Genomic DNA, 18,217 nt, shown 5'->3' with positions numbered 1-18,217 from the left:
GGAGTAGCCGGGGTCAGTTGAAGTCAGCTGACTTACGGAAGTGATATGGGGGGAGCAATCAAGCTAGATAGGGATCTAGCGGGGGGGGGGGGGGGGGGGGAGGGGAAGGGGACAACTGGGTTGCTGCTGCGGAAATCCAAAAGGAAATGGCTAAAGGGTGGGTGGTTGGGGGCGGATGCGACGCTGGGGGAGCGAGCGGGAGCGCGGAGGCGGGATATGGGACTGGCCTAGAGAAGGTAATGGCTAGTCGACACGGGAGGGGGGCAGGTAGCCCCCCAGTGAGGCTGATCACGTGGAACGTGAAAGGCCTGAATGGACCGATAAAAAGGGTCTGGCTCGCGCATTTGAAAGGATTAAGGGCAGACGTGGCTATGCTCCAAGAGACGCACCTAAAGGTGGCGGACCAAGCTAGGCTAAGGAAAGGATGGGTGGGACAGGTGTTCCACTCAGGACTGGACGCAAAGAACAGAGGGGTGGCCATTTTGGTGGGGAAACGGGTAGCATTTGCAGCAAAGAACATCGTAGCAGACAGTGGAGGTAGATATGTAATGGTGAGTGGTAGGCTGGAGGGAATGGAGGTCGTGTTGGTTAATGTGTATGCCCCAAATTGGGACGATGCGGGGTTCATGAGACGGATGCTGGGGCGTATTCCGGACCTGGAGGCAGGAAATTTGATTTTAGGAGGGGACTTCAACACGGTGCTGGACCCGGGGCTAGATAGATCCAGCTCAAGGACCGGAAGAAGGCCGGCAGCGGCCAAGGTACTTAAGGGGCTTATGGACCAAATGGGGGGAGTGGATCCATGGCGATTTCTTAGACCCAGGGCTAGGGAGTATTCCTTCTTCTCCCATGTCCATAAAGTGTACTCCCGGATAGATTTTTTTGTTTTAGGAAGGTCGTTGATCTCTAGGGTGGAAGAGGCTGAATACTCAGCCATAGCGGTTTCGGACCATGCCCCACATTGGGTGGACCTGGAATTAGGAGAGGACAGGGAGCAGAGAACACTCTGGCGATTAGATGTGGGACTGATGGCGGATGAGGGAGTGTGTGCAAGAGTGAGGGGGTGTATTGAGAGATACCTGGAGGTCAATGACGACGGCGAGGTTCCTGTGGGAGTGGTATGGGAAGCACTAAAAGCGGTGGTCAGAGGAGAGCTGATTTCTATTGGGGCCTACAAAAGGAAAACAGAGGCCAAGGAAAGGGATAGACTACTGGGGGAGATTTTAAGGGTGGACAGGGAATTTGCAGAGACCCCGGAGGAGGAGCTGTACAGGGAGAGGAGACGACTCCAGACCGAGTTTGACCTTCTGACCACCAGAAAGGCGGAGTTACTGTGGAGGAAGGCACAGGGGAGGAGGTATGAATATGGGGAAAAGGCTAGTCGCCTGTTGGCGCACCAACTGCGAAAGAGGGCAGCAGCGAGGGAGATAGGAGGAATTAGGGATGAAAGGGGAGACACTGAGCGAAGGGCAGGAAAGATAAACAAGGTGTTTAAGACCTTTTATGAGGAACTGTATAGGTCTCAGCCCCCAGAGAGAGAGGAGGGGATGCGGCAGTTCCTGGACCAATTGAGGTTCCCGAAAGTGGAGGAGCAGGAGGTGGAAGGCCTGGGGGCACCGATTGAGGTGGATGAGGTTATTAAGGGACTGGGAAGCATGCAAGCAGGGAAGGCCCCGGGGCCGGACGGGTTCCCGGTGGAATACTACAGAAAATATGTGGACTTGTTGGCGAGGATGTTCAATGAGGCCAGGGAAGGGGGGACTCTACCCCCGACGATGTCGGAGGCGACGATATCGCTAATGTTGAAGAGGGACAAAGATCCGTTGCAGTGCGGGTCCTATAGACCTATTTCACTATTGAACGTGGACGCCAAATTGCTGGCAAAGGTGCTGGCATCGAGGATAGAGGACTGTGTCCCGGGGTGGTGCACGAAGACCAGACTGGGTTTGTAAAAGGGAGACAACTGAATGTTAACGTGCGACGACTATTCGGGGTGATAATGATGCCCTCAGTGGAGGGGGAGGCAGAGATAGTGGCGGCAATGGACGTAGAGAAGGCATTTGATAGGGTGGAGTGGGAGTATTTATGGGAAGTGTTAAGGAGGTTTGCGTTTGGGAACGGGTTTATTCGCTGGGTTAGGCTACTTTATGGGGCGCCAACGGCAAGCGTAGTTACAGGTCGACATAGATCGGAGTATTTCCGATTATATAGGGGAACAAGACAGGGATGCCCGCTGTCTCCATTGTTGTTTGCATTGGCAATCGAACCTCTGGTCATGGCGTTTGAGAGACTCCAGGAAATGGAGAGGGGTGACTAGAGGGGGAGAAGAACACCGAGTCTCGTTATACGCGGATGACCTATTGCTATACGTGTCGGACCCAGCCGAGGGGATGATAGAGGTTATGCAAATCTTGAGGAGGTTCGGGGAATTTTCGGTGTATAGGTTAAACATGGGGAAGAGTGAATTATATGTGATACATCCAGGGGACCAGAGTAGAGAGATAGAAGGCTTACCGCTAAGGAAAGTGGAAAGAAACTTCCGATACTTGGGGATTCAGATCGCTAGGAGCTGGGGAACCTTGCACAGACTTAATCTGACACGGCTGGTAGAACAAATGGAGGAGGACTTTAAGAGGTGGGACATGCAGCCTTTATCGCTGGCGGGCAGGGTGCAAGCAATTAAGATGATGGTCCTCCCGAGGTTCTTATTTGTATTTCAATGTCTCCCTATTTTAATCACCAGGACCTTTTTTAATAAAATAGACAGGAGCATTACGAGCTTTGTGTGGGCAGGGAAAGTTCCGAGAGTAAGGAGAGGGTTCCTTCAGCGCAGTAGGGACAGCGGAGGACTGGCACTACCGAACTTGGGAGATTATTATTGGGCCGCCAATGTGGCAATGATACGTAGATGGATGATGGAGGTTGAGGGAGCGGCATGGAAAAGGCTGGAGAGAAGGTCCTGTAAAGGGACGAGTCTAGAGGCGCTGGTGACGGCACCGCTACCGCTCTCACCTAAAAGGTACACCACGAACCCGGTGGTGGCAGCAACACTTAACATATGGGGACAGTGGAGGCGACAGAGAGGGGTGCGGGGAGCCCTGGTGGGATCCCCTGTCAGGAACAACCATAGGTTCGCCCCAGGAAGAATGGATGGAGGATTTCAGAGTTGGTACCAGTTGGGAATTAGGAAGGTGGGAGATTTATTCATAGATGGGACTTTTGCGAGTTTGGGAGCATTGGAAGAAAAGTATAAGTTACCCCGGGGAAATTTCTTGAGATACATGCAGGTGAGGGCGTTTACTAGACAACAGGTGAGGGAATTTCCGCGGCTCCCAACACAGGAGATACAGGACAGGGTGCTTTCAGGGGTGTGGGTCGGAGAGGGCAAGGTGTCAGAGATATACCGAGAGATGAGGGAGGAGTGGGAGGAGTCAGTGGGCGAACTAAAAGGAAAGTGGGAAGAAGAATTAGGGGAGGAGATAGAGGAGGGTATGTGGGCTGATGCCCTAAGCAGGGTAAATTCCTCTTCCTCATGCGCCAGGCTTAGCCTGATTCAATTTAAGGTGCTACATAGAGCACACATAACGGGAGCAAGATTGAGCAGGTTCTTTGGAGTGGAGGACAAATGTGGGAGGTGTGGCGGGAGCCCGGCAAACCACGCACATATGTTTTGGGAGTGCCCGGCACTGGAAGGATATTGGAAGGGAGTGACGGGAGTGATCTCGCAGGTGGTGAATGCCCGGGTCAAACCTAGCTGGGGGTTAGCTATATTTGGAGTTGCGGAAGAGCCGGGAGTGCAGGAGGCGAAAGAGGCCCATGTCGTGGCCTTTGCGTCCCTCGTAGCCCGGCGCAGGATCCTACTCATCTGGAAGGAGGCGAAACCCCCCGGACTGGAGGCCTGGGTAAACGATATGGTGGGGTTTATTAAACTGGAGCAGATAAAGTTTGCCCTGAGAGGATCGGCTCAAGGGTTCACCAGGCGATGGCAGCCATTTCTCGACTACCTAGGGGAACGTTAGAGGGAAGACAGATGACCAGCAGCAGCAACTGAGAGAGAGGGGGGGGGGGGGGGGGGAGGAGGTTTAGTTGAATATAGGTCAATTGAGATTGAGGTTTTGTTATTTGTGTATTATTATTATTATTCTTATTGTTAAAAAGTTAAAAATTTCTGTTTTGTTATTGTTATTGTTTCGTTTGTTTTGTAAGCGGGAAAAATGTTGTTCAGGGAAAAAATTTTCAACAAAATATATATATTTTTTAAAAATTGTTTGATGTTTTTCGAAGGAACGTAAGAATTATATTATTACTGGACGAGAGGAAATATTTGCTGGGTGGATATTTCTACATTTCATAATTCATTTGAAATCTAATAAAGTAAAATAATTCAGCAAAGTGATCTCTAGAGGGCTTTGTTAAGCTTCACAAATCCTTTCCCTCTCTAATAGACAGACTCTGTAAACAGGATGGAGATCAAATGTAATTAGATTCTGTTATCAACTCAGAAATAATGACAAGATGCTTCAGCAGAAAAATTCAATATGAAACCAATTGCATGATTACATAATGTTTATATCGTAAACTACACCATCTTCAGGTCCAAATCTTCTGATCATTGGACCAGGGGAAGGTTCTCGTTAAATCAAACTGAGCAAGGATTCTGCAGAAACTCCTTCTTCAAAAGCAAATTGGAAGAATAATTGGAATAGAGAAACTTCAAGATCACAGAAAGAGAGATGGACATTGAGTCTAATCAATTTGCTCTTTTTCAATCTATATTTTTATTCGACTTTTATCATTTTTACAGATAACACAACAGATTTTCAAAACACCAGTACAATGGGCTCATAGACAATCAGCTGTTTTTTCAGTGTACTGGTTATCACGTTCCCCACACAGCAAATGTCCCATATTATTATTATTCGAAACATTGTTGACGTTACTCATCTAAATTTGCAGCTAGGTTGTATCATTGTTATTTGTTGTTCAATAGCTAAACACACCCGCAAAGTTCCAAATGATACCCTGCAAAATCCTCTGTGATGGAGAATGGCAGGAATCGCAGACAGAGTTCACCCGTGTTAGTTGTGAATGGTTTTCTAATGTGCTGTGGAATTTTATGATTCTAATGTCAGATCAATTTCTCCGCCAATAGCCTAATTTTCAGTCAAATTGTACTCACGCAATAGAAGGTTCGTCAGTGCAATAAGGGCGCACTGTTTACTATTCTCGGTCAATGCACTAAGCGCTGGTCCCTGGTTCTGTTGTGCAGTGATTATCATGTTTGCTTAAAGGCCCTCGGTTTAAAACCGCACAGAAACATTATCAAACCCCATTCATTTCCGTGTGGGGAAAAATTACATGATTGACATTTTCATTATTCATTTACACCCTCCTGAATTGCCCTTAAATTGAGTTGCTGGGTTGATCTGCCGTGTGGAACCCCGATCCCCAGAGCTTCAGCCTGGTTCTCTGCTTTACTAGTCTTGATGTGGAGATGCTGGCATTGGACTGGGGTGGGCACAGTAAGAAGTTTTACAACACCAGGTTAAAGTCCAACAGGTTTGTGTCAAATCACTAGTTTTCGGAGCGCAGCTCCTTCCTCAGGTGAATGAAGAGGCGGGTTCCACAACCACATATATAGACAGCACGGTAGCATTGTGGATAGCACAATTGCTTCACAGCTCCAGGGTCACAGGTTCGATTCTGGCTTGGGTCACTGTCTGTGCGGAGTCTGCACATCCTCCCTGTGTGTGCGTGGGTTTCCTCCGGGTGCTCTGGTTTCCTCCCACAGTCCAAAGATGTGCATGTTAGGTGGATTGGCCATGATAAATTGCCCTTAGTGTCCAAAATTGCCCTTAGTGTTGGGTGAGGTTACTGGGTTATGGGGATAGGGTGGAAGTGTTGACCTTGGGTAGGGTGCTCTTTCCAAGAGCCAGTGCAGACTCGATGGGCCAAATGGCCTCCTTCTGCACTGCAAATTCTATGATTGCTATGAAATTCAATGATGCAAGATGCACTTTGAATGAGTCTTTGCAGGTAATTAAGTCTTTACAGGTCCAGACGGTGCAACTGAAGAGATGGATAATCACAGGTTAAAGAGGTGTGAATTGTCTCAAGCCAGCACAGTTGATAGGATTTCGCAAACCCAGGCCCGATGGTGGGGGGGTGGGGGGGGGGGGGGGGGTGTAATGCAACATGAATCCAAGATCCCGGTTGAGGCTGTACCCATGCATGTGGAACTTGGCTATCAGTTTCTGCTTGGCGATACTGCGTTGCCGCACGTCCTGTAGGCTGCCTACCTAAGCCCACACCTCCACCCTATCCCCATAACCCAGTAACCCCACCTAACCTTTTTGGACACTAAGGCAATTTAGCATGGCCAATCCACCTAACCTGCACATCTTTGGACTCATGTCTGTGCTATCAGTAAGACTGCCCGTTTCCACCTACGTTTCATTATCCGGCCTCTCTCCTGTGTCTGTGCGGCTGGGGCTGAAACCTCGGTCATGCCTTCGTCACCTCCCGAGTCGACAATTCCGTTACAACACCTGGCTGCTCTCCTACTTTCTACCTCTGTAAACGTAAAGCCATCCAAATTTCTGCTACCCATGTCTTAATTCACAGCAAATTCCTTTCCCCTATGATCCCTGTGCTCCGAGACTTGCATTCGCTCCCATTCAATTCTCACCCTTGTTTTCAAATCCCTCCATGGCCTCATCTCTCCCTGTGTCTGTCATCTCCTCCAGCTCCACAGACCCCTGAGATATCTGTCGAGCTCTGATCCTGGACTCTTGTACACCCCCGAATCTAATTACCCCACCATGAATCTGACTGCGATTCCTGGCGGAGTTCCATCGTTCCCAAGCACCGAATTCCCTCCCTAAACCTCCCCGTCTCCACCTCACTTACCTCCTTTCAGACCCTTTAAAACTCACCTCTTGGACCAAGTTTTTGGTCACCTGCCCGAAATCTCCTTTTGTGTCTGGGTGTCTCACTTTGTTTTATAATGTTCCTGTGAAGTTGACTGGGATGATTTATGATGTTAAAGGTGTTATATAAATAGAAGTTGTTGTTGTTGACTGTAATCCTGACCTCCTGTTTTACAATATCCCATTGGTTTCACAACAAACTCTGTCTCTGATGTTTTGCCCCCTGCGGGTTTGCAGCCTCTGTAAAGACGGCGGCCGTTAACTCAGGCCTGTCACCGGGAACAGGCCGCAGCTGTCCCGCCGCTCGATGCAAACCCGGGCCCGGAAACTTCTTCTTGGGGTTTGGAGCCTCCACCGGGTTTCAGTGCAACCTCCTGGCCGAGTCCAGCATCGGCACTGCGCATGCTCCAGCTCACAATGCACAGGTTGTGATTGACGGCGGTTCTGGACCAATAGGAAGAAAGGGGCGTGCTGGAGGAGCGACTGGTCCTCCACCCAATCGCGGAGAATGAGGGGCGGGGCTGGGCCCGGTGTCGCCCACGTGACCTGGAGCATGCGCAGTGTCGGTGACAGTTCAGGATTCAGGCGGTCGGGTGGAAATCTTGAGCCGGTCAGATCCCGCTCGGTGAGTCATTAGGGAGGGACAGAGCCAGTGGATGGGTCGGGAGGCTTCATAAACACTCCGTGTCGGCCCCAAGCCCAGAATATGAAGCTCGGATGCGGCAGTTGAACCGGCGAAAGCTGCTCGGACTTTTCCCCGAGACAGGCCCGAGTGGACGAAGTGTGCGGCGGGGCGCATGCGTAGTGAGCGAAAGCCCGGGATTTGCCCCACCTCCCATTCACTCTGATTGGTTGGAGGACTAGCCCCTCTCCGTCGGTCCTCTAGCTCCGCCCCCTCTCACTATTGCTCCGAACGCGCCGTCAATCAGTCCCCGGGCATTGTGACCTGGAGCAAACCCTTCACAATTATGATGTGGAGATGCCGGCGTTGGACTGGGGTGAGCTCAGTAAGAAGTCTGACAACACCAGGTTAAAGTATAACAGGTTTGTGCTTTCAGAGCGTAGCTCCTTCTGGAGCAGGGCAGCACAGTTGTGTCACAGCTCCAGGGTCCCAGGTTCGATTCCTGGCTTGGGTCACTGTCTGTGCAGAGTCTGCACGTTCTCCCTGTGTCTGCGTGGGTTTCCTCCGGGTGCTCCGGTTTCCTCCCACAGTCCAAAGATGTGCGGGTTAGGTGGATTGTCCATGCTAAATTGCCCTTAGTGTCCAGAAAGTTTCAATAGGGGTTACAGGGATAGGGTAGAGACGTGGGCTTGAGTAGGGTGCTCTTTGTAAGGGCCGGTGGAGTCTCGATGGGCCGAAAGGCCTCCTCCTGCACTGTAAATTCTATGATTGTCAGCTCCCTGGTTTGCAGCTGCAGGGCATCTCCCTCCCGGGAACAGGCCCAGGTTAATGGGCACCATCCTGCTTCAGACACTGGAGGATGGTTCACATCAGAGGATGGGGTATGGGGACAATAAATAAGAGCTTACACTTTGCACTCAAATCAATGAGGACTCTGATCTCTGGGAAGGAAGTAAACCCTGGCAGGTGGAAGGGGAGGATTCACAAACACCCGCTGGAGGCCCCAAACCCACAATAAGACCCATTGTTTTTCATAGAATTTACAGTGCAGAAGGAGGCCATTCGGCCCATCGAGTCTGCACCGGCTCTTGGAAAGAGCACCCTACCCAAGGTCAACACCTCCACCCTATCCCCATAACCCAGTAACCCCACCCAACACTAAGGGCAATTTTGGACACAAAGGGCAATTTATCATGGCCAATCCACCTAACCTGCACATCTTTGGACTGTGGGAGGAAACCGGAGCACCCGGAGGAAACCCACACACACACGGGGAGGATGTGCAGACTCCGCACAGACAGTGACCCAAGCCGGAATCGAACCTGGGACCCTGGAGCTGTGAAGCAATTGTGCTATCCACAAGGCTACCGTGCTGCCTTTTTATTGTCAGTTTTTATTGTCAGTCTGCAGACAGGGGCTGGTGAATTGAACCCAGACAGAGGAGAGGGAGGGAGAAAGCTGGGAGTGGAGGAATGAAATGGTGCAGATGGGTTTGGATTTCAGCCCAGGGAGGAGGAAGAGTGTGTGGGACAGGGATTTTCAGCTTTGGGGAACAAGAGGGGGACAATTGTTCCAGAGAAACTAGAATTGTCTGTTTAGAATTTCTATCCAGGACTGACAGTGATGACTTTTGTAAACTCCTTTCACAGGGGGTTAGAAGGAGAGAATTTACACTCAACAAACTCAATCCAACAGAAAGGTTTATCTCTTTGTGATTTCTGTCCTGCATTGACAGTGATGACTTCTGTAAAATGACAGATTTTAGCTCTCAGAAAGGAATAAATGGAGTGGGCATTTATTCTATCGTAAACAAGGAATAAACATTGAGTCATAAATACAAGACAGCTACAAATAAATCAAAGGGGGCAATACTGACAAATTTATTCATCACAGGTTTAGAATGTGTTATTCATTACATAGAAATGAGCTGAGGAAAGTGCTGAGATGTTTTCAAAAGGAAACTGGACAAGCACATGAGAGAAAATGGAATCGAAAATCAGCTGAAAGGCTGAGAATTGATAGGTGTGACAGTCTGGACAGCAGCAGAATCTGTGACAAAATGGCCTGTTTGTGTCTTATATATTCACAGTATTTCAATGTAATCTCCTTTTACAGAATATTTGCAGATGCAAACATCATGTTGAGATCTGACAGAGTCACTTGATTCATCAGGACCGGCCTTTCAACGTGGAAGGAGAAATGTTTGCCTGTTTTGTCTTTGGGAAAACATTCAAAAATCACTGTGATTGGAAAAGCACCGAGACACAGACATCGAAGTAATTTTCCACAGTTAGCTGGACTGAGCTTTAACCAATCACACACCATGAAATTAAATTGCAACATTTACATCAGGGAGACACCGTACTCAGGCTTCAACTGATGATCCAAGTTGAAGAGACATAAGGACATTCGCACCAAAGGAATCAAGAAGCAGCAATTGGACATTCAGCCTCGTGAGCCTGTTCCACCATTTAATAACATCACGGCTGATCTGATAGTGACTTCAAATCTGCATCCCACCGTCACCTGATAACCTGTCAATAACCATGGAGAAACCGTGGAAATGTAGGGACTGTGGGATAGGATGTAATTACCCGTCTGAATTGGAAACTCATCGACGTATTCACACTGGGGAAAGGCCATTCACCTGCTTTGTGTGTGAGAAGGGATTCACTAAGCTATCCAACCTCATCACACACCAGCATGTTCATACTGACCAGAGACTGTTTAAATGTGCTGACTGTGAGAAGAGCTTTAAAAGCAGAAATGATTTACTGATACATCAACGCACTCACACTGGGGAGAGGCCATTCACCTGCTCCGTGTGTGGGAAGGGATTCACTCAGTCATCACACCTCCTGAAACACCAACTTGTTCACAGTGATCAGAGACCTTTTAAATGTGCTGACTGTGAGAAGAGCTTTAAAAGCAGAATTAATTTACTGATACATCAACGCACTCACACTGGGGAGAGGCCGTTCATCTGCTCCGTGTGTGGGAAGGGATTCACTCAGTCATCACAACTCCTGACACACCAACTTGTTCACACTAATCAGAGACCTTTTAAATGTGCTGACTGTGCGAAGAACTTTAAAAGCAGAAAGGATTTATTGATACATCAACGCACTCACACTGGGGAGAGGCCGTTCACCTGCTCTGTGTGTGGGAAAGGATTCACTTGTTCCTCCCACTTTCTGAAACACCAACTTGTTCACACTGATCAGAGACCATTTATATGTGCCGACTGTGAAAAAAGCTTTAAAAGCAGAATGGATTTACTGATACATCAACGCACTCACACCGGTGAAAGGCCATTCACGTGTCTGGAATGTGGGAAGGGATTTAATGCTTTATCAAATCTCCAGACTCACCATCAGGTTCATTCTAATCAGAGACCTTTTAAATGTGCTGACTGTGAGAAGAGCTTTAAAAGCAGAAAGTATTTACTGATACATCAACGCACTCACACTGGGGAGAGGCCATTCACCTGCTCCGTGTGTGGGAAGGGATTCACTCAGTCATCTCATCTCATGACACATCAACTTGTTCATACTGATCAGAGACCGTTTAAATGTTCTGACTGTGAGAAGAGCTTTAAAAGTAAAAGCTGTTTACTGATACATCAACGCACTCACACTGGGGAGAGGCCATTCTCCTGCTCCCTATGTGGGAAGGGATTTACTCGTTCATCCCAGATTCTGAGACACCAGCGAGTTCACACTGGGCAGAGACCGTACACTTGCCCCGTATGTGAGAAGAAATTCACTCAGTCATCCCACCTGACTAGACACCAACTTGTTCACACTGGTCAGAAACTTTTTAAATGTTCTGACTGTGAAAAAATATTTAAAAGTAAACCAAATCTGCAGAGACACCAGCGAGTTCACACTGAAACAGAATCATAGCATTTACAGTGCAGGAGGGCATTTGGCCCATCGAGTGCACCGGCCCTTGGACTTAAGCACCCGACTTAAGCCCATACCTCCAACCTAACCCATAACCCCACCTCACCTTTTTGGACATTTAAGGGCAATTTAGCATGGCCAATCCACCTAATCTACACATTTTTGGACTGTGGAAACCGGAGCACAGAGGAAACCCACGCAGACACTGGGACAACATGCAGACTCCGCACAGACAGTGACCCAAGCTGGGAATCAAACCTGGGACCATGGAGCTGTGAAGCAGCAGTGCTAACCACTGTGCTACCGTGTGGCCCACACGTGGGAGTCGTACTGGGGAGAGGCTGTTTAACTGTTCCGTGTGTGGGAGGAGATTCACTCAGTCAAACAACCTGCACAGGCATCAGCAAGTTCACAGACAACAGCAGGGTTTGGATTCAGCTGTTGTTGCTGCTGTTAGTCACATCTGGGACTCAATGATGCCTGGACGTCTGTTTCCTGGGGGGCTCTACAGTTTTCCGGTCTATATCAATGAATTTAGACTTAAATGTATGCACCAGGATTATACAAACGTTGCTCATATGTTTTAGTGAATGAGGGAGAAAGCCATGGACTGGGTCAGATGTACAGAAAAGTGCTAAATGGAATTCAATCTGGAGCAGTGGGAGATAATGAATTTGGATGGGTAAACAAGGCAAGGGAATGACCAATAAATAGGATGATGCTGAGAAGTATTGGGAAACAGAGAGACCTTGGACTGCATATCCACAGACCGCTGAAGGTGGCTGGACAGGTAGATCAGGTGGTCCAGAAGGCATTTGGGACACTTTCCTTGTTTCAGGACCAGAATATAGAGCAGGGAGATTATGTTCAAACTTCATTAAAAACTCGTCAGTGCACAGCTAGAGGACTGAGCACAGGTCTGGTTACTGCAGGAATCAACTATAAATTAAAACCAAATTCATGAAATAGCTTAAAACTGAAATTAATTATATAATTACGGTCAGTGTTCAATAAATCAAATCTAGGGATGAAGAGGAAGCTAAATAACAAGCGATTGAACAGTGACGCAATCTGAATTTTTCAGTGAATAAAAATCTGAGGCATTTAGATAATGGGAGAGGTCAGGAAAACACTTCAGTTAACTTCCTATAAAAATAAGGTGACTTCAGGATAATGGAAAACACTAATTGGTGAGTATCTGCTGAATCTTTATTTGTTTTATTCTGAAGTTTATTGACTCAAGTCAGTTAATAATGAAATAAATAAAGATATGACAGCACATCCCAGCCCTGTGGAATACACATCCAGTTCCATGTGGGAAAACCAGGACACTTCCATTATGCTGGAAACATCAGCTGGAGCAGCAGGAAGCAAAGGGGATTGGTCCAGAGGTATTTTTGTGACCAGAAGACTGTTTCCAGCGGAGTTCTGGATTGTTCAGGACAGGATTCCATGCTTTGTGTGTTATATATTAATGATTTAGACTTCAACAAAGGGTCATGGTTGAGACATTTGCAGTGTTGTGGTTAACAGTGAGGAATAAAGTTGTAGACTACAGGAAGATATCAGTAGACTGATCAGCTGGGCAGCAACGAAGCAAATGGAGATCAATCTGGAGGAGTGTGAGGTAATAAATACACTTGTGCTTCATGTATAAGAAACATAGATCCTTCTCTACTGTGGTATTCTGCAGTCTCTCTATTTAAATTAACTTCACTTTTTCCCCAAATTATACTTTGCCAAATATCTCCCACTGACGAAAGTATGATCTTTCTACAGGCTGTGTAACTGGGTGAATCTCTTTTCACAGTCAGTTCACTGGAACACTCTTACTTGGGTGTGTGTGTATCGGCACTTTTCCAGTCACAATAATATTTGAAATCTTTTCCCATGGGCAGAATAGACTTAACATTACTCCTTCCACATTCAACGTCTGTAACATTCTGATCCTAATGAATCGAATAACTGTTAGCCATAAAGGCAGCACGGTAGCACAGTGGGTAACACTGTTGCTTCACCGTGCCAAGGTCCCGTGTTTGATTCCCGCTTGGGTCACCGTCTGTGTGGAGTCTGCATGTTCTCCCTGTGTCTGCATAGGTTTCCTCCGGGCGCTCCGGTTTCCTCCCACAAGTCCCAAAATACGTGCTTGTTAGGTTAATTGACATTCTGAATTCTCCCTCTGTGTACCCGGAAAGGCACCGGGTGAGTGTGGTGACGAGGAGCTTTTCACAGTAACTTCATTGCAGTGTTAATGTAAGCCTACTTGTGGCACTAATAAAGATTATTAACTCATTGACCCATCTCCACCATTCCTTTCCTCCACTCCCAGTTTTCTCCCATCCTCTACTCTGGTTTGGATCAATTCTAACCTCTGTACAGAGTGAAGTTAACGACTCAATCATTTTCTCCCCTAGTCACTGAAGCCCCACTCACTTCCTGTTCCCTCACCATGATGGCCGTACGTGAGCTCTGCTACTCCTCAGGGAGTCACCATGATGTGGAGATGCCGGTGTTGGACTGGGGTGAGCACAGTAAGAAGTCTCACAACACCAGGTTAAAGTCCCAACAGGTTTGTTTCGAATCACTAGCTTTTGGAGCACTGCTCCTTCCTCAGGTGAACGAAGAGGTAGGTTCCAGAAACATATATATAGACAAAGTCAAAGATGCAGGACGATACTTTGAATACTTTGTCTATATATATGTTTCTGGAACCTACCTCTTCGTTCACCTGAGGAAGGTGCAGTGCTCCGAAAGTTAGTGATTCGAAACAAACCTGTTGGGCTTTAACCTGGTGTTGTAAGACTTCTTACTGTACTTCCTGAATCAAGATGGCAGTCATTAGCCTGTGACTGTTCCCAGGAAAAAGCCCCAGACCAGCCGATTTGGGACCAGCAGGTTTTTATTCTCACCTTGTGGCCATCAGCAGGTTTTATTTGGAGACCCAATTCCCTGCGGATCTGTCACCCTCACAATGTGTGATTGACGGCAGCTCCCGACCAATAGGAAGAGGGGGCGGGTCTGGAGCACCGACCGGGAGCGGCTGGTCCTCCAACCAATCGGAGTGAATGAGGGGCGGGGCCCGCTGTGATTGAAGCATGCGCAGTGTGGGAAATGGGGTCGGGGAGCGGCTTCTTCAGCTCCGAAATTGGTAAGTATGGAGGGAGCGAGGAATCGCGTGAATCTACGGAAACGCTGCGTGAATATGTTGTGTAAGCCACAAATCTCCGAAAAGAGCTTACTGGACCACCCAGTTTGCAGCGAGCGGGGCTGCAGGCCCAGGTTATCGGCCTCCATCTTTAATAGATGTCATGTGCATCAGGGCGCATGCGTGATCGCCATCTTTGTAGCGGGCAAATGTCCAGTGACTGGGTGGAGCATTTTCATAAAAATAAACCAAAGCAGAAGAAAAATCGTACAACATTGTAGATAACCAATACCAACTCCCCTCTGCTCCCCACTAGGAGGAGCTTGTTACCCATTGATCAGACTGGAGACAACTTGTCCATCAAACTGCATTAGCCTTTGAATCCCAATGTCTTACCGATGCAGCGCAGTGGCAGAGAAGAAAAAAACGGGGTGGCACAGTGGATGTCACTACTGCTCACAGTGCTAGAACCCGGGTTCAAATCCGACCTTGGGTGACTGCGTGGAGTTTGCACGTTCTCCCCATGTCTGCGTGGGTTTCCTCAGAGTGCTCTGATTTCCTCCCACAGTCCCTTTCACTTTCTCTCTACTCCAATAGAGGTGAACCAGTTGGGTTTCTATGCCAATCCAGCAGTTCTCATGGTTACATTTTCCTGTTTCCCACAAATTACCAGATTGATTCAGATCAATTTCACAACCTGCCTTTGTGTTTTTGTGGGTTCTCTCTCACTCCCTTTTTTCTGTTTTAAATCCATTTCACAAGGTATTATAAGAGGAGGCTTTGCAATTGGGGAACTGACATCGAACATGATATCAGAATCTGATGGAGCCAGCCAATTTATTGTAACCTGAACATCATTGGATTTTGAACATGAATGGAAAAAGCACCGATCACAGTGGGGGGAAATTGTACCATGTGTCCTGTGTGTGGACAAGATTTCAGCCAATCATCTGGATTTTCGGAACATAATTGCAGTCGTGACGGAGATGCCATGGAAATGTGGGGACTGTGAGAAGGGATTCAATTACCCATGCCAGTTGGAAACTCATCAACGCAGTCACACTGGGGAGAGGCCATTCACTGCTCCCAGTGTGGGAAAGGATTTGCTCACATATTCACTCTGCTGAGACACCAGCAAATTCACACTCAGGAGAGGCCATACACGTGCTCTGTGTGTGGGTTGGGATTCAATTGGTGAACTAACCTAGCATTACATCAGCGGGTTCACACTGGGGAGAAGCCGTTCACCTGCTCCCAGTGTGGGAAGAGATTTGCTCACTCATATACCCTGCGGACACACGAGAAGAGTTCACACTGGGGAGAGGCCATTCATCTGCTCCCAGTGTGGGAAGGGATTCACTCACTCAGCCAATCTGCTGAGACACCAGCGAGTTCACACTGGGGAGAGGCCATTCACCTGCTCCCAGTGTGGGAAGGGTTTCATAGAATTTACAGTGCAGAAGGAGGCCATTCGGCCCAGCGAGTGTGCACCGGCTCTTGGAAAGAGCACCCGACCCAAGGTCAACACCTCCACCCTATCCCCATAACCCAGTAACCCCACCCAACACTAAGGGCAATTTTGGACACTAAGGGCAATTTATCATGGCCAATCCACCTAACCTGCACATCTTTGGACTGTGGGAGAAAACCGGAGCACCCAGAGGAAACCCACGCACACACGGGGAGGATGTGCAGACTCCGCACAGACAGTGACCCAAGCCGGAATCGAACCTGGGACCCTGGAGTTGTGAAGCAATTGTGCTATCCACAATGCTACCGTGCTGCTCAATCATCCCACCTACTTGATTGTTTCACACAATCATCCCACCTACTTGCACATCGATACATTCACACTGGGGAGAGGCCATTCACCTACTCCATGTGTGGGAAGGATTCAGTCAGTCCTCCAACCTGCTGAAACACCAATAAATTCACAAGTAACTGTTGTAATTGGATTATGCTGTTAATCATATTCAGGATTGAACCATGTTCATTTGAGTCTGTTTCTGCTGAATTGAAAAATAGCTCAGTTATAGGTGTTAATGTAGTTGGTCTTGGAAAGAGAGGATTTGCAGTTAGGAAACACAAACTAAACATCGCATCAGCATCTAACACTCACCAAATCTATCGTAAACTGAATATCATCGGATTTTGAACTTGGAAGGAAAAAGCACCGTTCACAGTGGGGAGAAACCGTACACGTGTTCTATGTGTGGACGAAGCTTCAGTCGGTCATCTGGCCTTTCGAAACATAAATGCAGTCACACTAGGGAGAACCCATGGGAATGTGGGGACTGTGGGAAGGCGGGGACTGTGGGAAGGCATTTGATTAGCCATTCCAGCCGGTAGTTCATCAGTGCACTCATGCTGGGAGATGCTTTTCACGTGCTCTGAGTATGGAAAGGGATTCACACACTCATACCACTTGTAAACACACCAACATGTTCACATGGGGGAGAGGCTGTTCATCTTCTCCCTATGTAGGATGGGATTTGCTCATTCCTCCAATCTGCTGAGACACCACTGAGTTCACACTGGGGGAGACCATTTAAATGCCCAGACTGTGAAGAGTGTTATAAAGATTCTGGGGAACTGATGTCCCATTAACATATTCACACTGAAGAGAGAGACCATTCAGATGCTCTCACTGTATCACAGAATTTACAGTTCAGAAGTAAGCCATTTGGCCCATCGAGTCGGCAACCGACTTAAGCCTATACCTCCACCCTAATCCCGTAAACCAGTAACCCCACCTAAACCTTTTAGAAAGTAAGGGCAATTCAAAATGGCCAATCCACCTAACCTGCACATCTTTGGACAATGGGAGGAAACCGGAGCACCCGGAGGAAACACACGCAAATACAGGGAGAATGTGCCGACTCCGTACAGACAGTGACCCAAGCCGAAAATCGAACCTGGGACCCTGGAGCTGTGAAGCAACAGTGCTGACCACTGTGCTACCGTGCCGCCCAATCGGCAGCTTACCACTCAAAGAACAGGGTTCAGACAATCGTCTCACCTCACTGTACAGCAGTGTCTTCACACAGGGGAGAGGCCATTCACCTGCTCCCAGTATGGGAGGGGATTCACTCAGATTCCAACCTACTGATGCACCAGCAAGTTCACAAGTAACTTCACTGATTGGATTGTTTTGGGCATCACAGCCTGGACTGAACCATAGGCATTGGGGTCTGTTTCTCCCACAAGTCCCGAAGGACGTGCTTGTTACACGAATTGGACATTCTGAATTCTCGCTCAGTGTAGCTGAACAGGCACCGGAATGTGGCGACTAGGAGATTTTCACAGTAACTTCATTGCAGTGTTAATATAAGCCTACTTGTGACAAGAACAAAGATTATTATTATTATGATGATGATGTTCTTAAACTCCAACCCTATTGTAAGAAATTTAATTCTGAATAAAATTCAAGTCAAATCAGTTTGTGTTAATCATAGTTAATCAATGGGCGGCTCATTAGCACAGAGTTAGCACTGTGGCTTCACAGCGCCAGGGATTCGGGTTTAATTCCTGGCTTGGGTCACTGTGCGGAGTCTGCACGATCTCTCCGTACCTTTGTGGGTTTGCTCCAGGTGCTCCAGCTTCCTCCCACAAGTCC

The 18,217-nt window shown here is 48.0% G+C and overlaps 1 protein-coding gene and 1 long non-coding RNA gene across 2 annotated transcripts in view; both read left to right on the top strand.

The window, feature by feature from the left end:
- The window catches only part of LOC140422597 (uncharacterized), an 88,002-nt gene extending 74,250 nt beyond the window's left edge, over positions 1-13,752 (top strand). The window contains exon 4 of the mRNA XM_072507606.1: positions 10,053-13,752. Within this exon, the coding sequence (XP_072363707.1) occupies positions 10,053-11,456 (1,404 nt within the window). The 3' untranslated portion in view covers positions 11,457-13,752. The remainder of the gene's footprint in view (positions 1-10,052) is intronic.
- A 463-nt stretch (positions 13,753-14,215) lies between these two features.
- LOC140418196 (uncharacterized) lies at positions 14,216-18,039 on the top strand. The gene is made up of 2 exons (XR_011944818.1): positions 14,216-14,604; positions 15,364-18,039. It is a non-coding gene; the product is annotated as an uncharacterized lncRNA (long non-coding RNA).
- The last annotated feature ends 178 nt before the right edge of the window (positions 18,040-18,217 follow it).

The sequence above is a fragment of the Scyliorhinus torazame genome, chromosome 5 (genome assembly GCF_047496885.1).
Source record: "Scyliorhinus torazame isolate Kashiwa2021f chromosome 5, sScyTor2.1, whole genome shotgun sequence".
In the NCBI taxonomy this organism is placed as follows: Eukaryota; Metazoa; Chordata; class Chondrichthyes; order Carcharhiniformes; family Scyliorhinidae; genus Scyliorhinus; species Scyliorhinus torazame.
The sequence above is the reverse complement of the archived record's forward strand: the minus strand, read 5'-3'. Positions and strand labels throughout refer to the sequence as shown.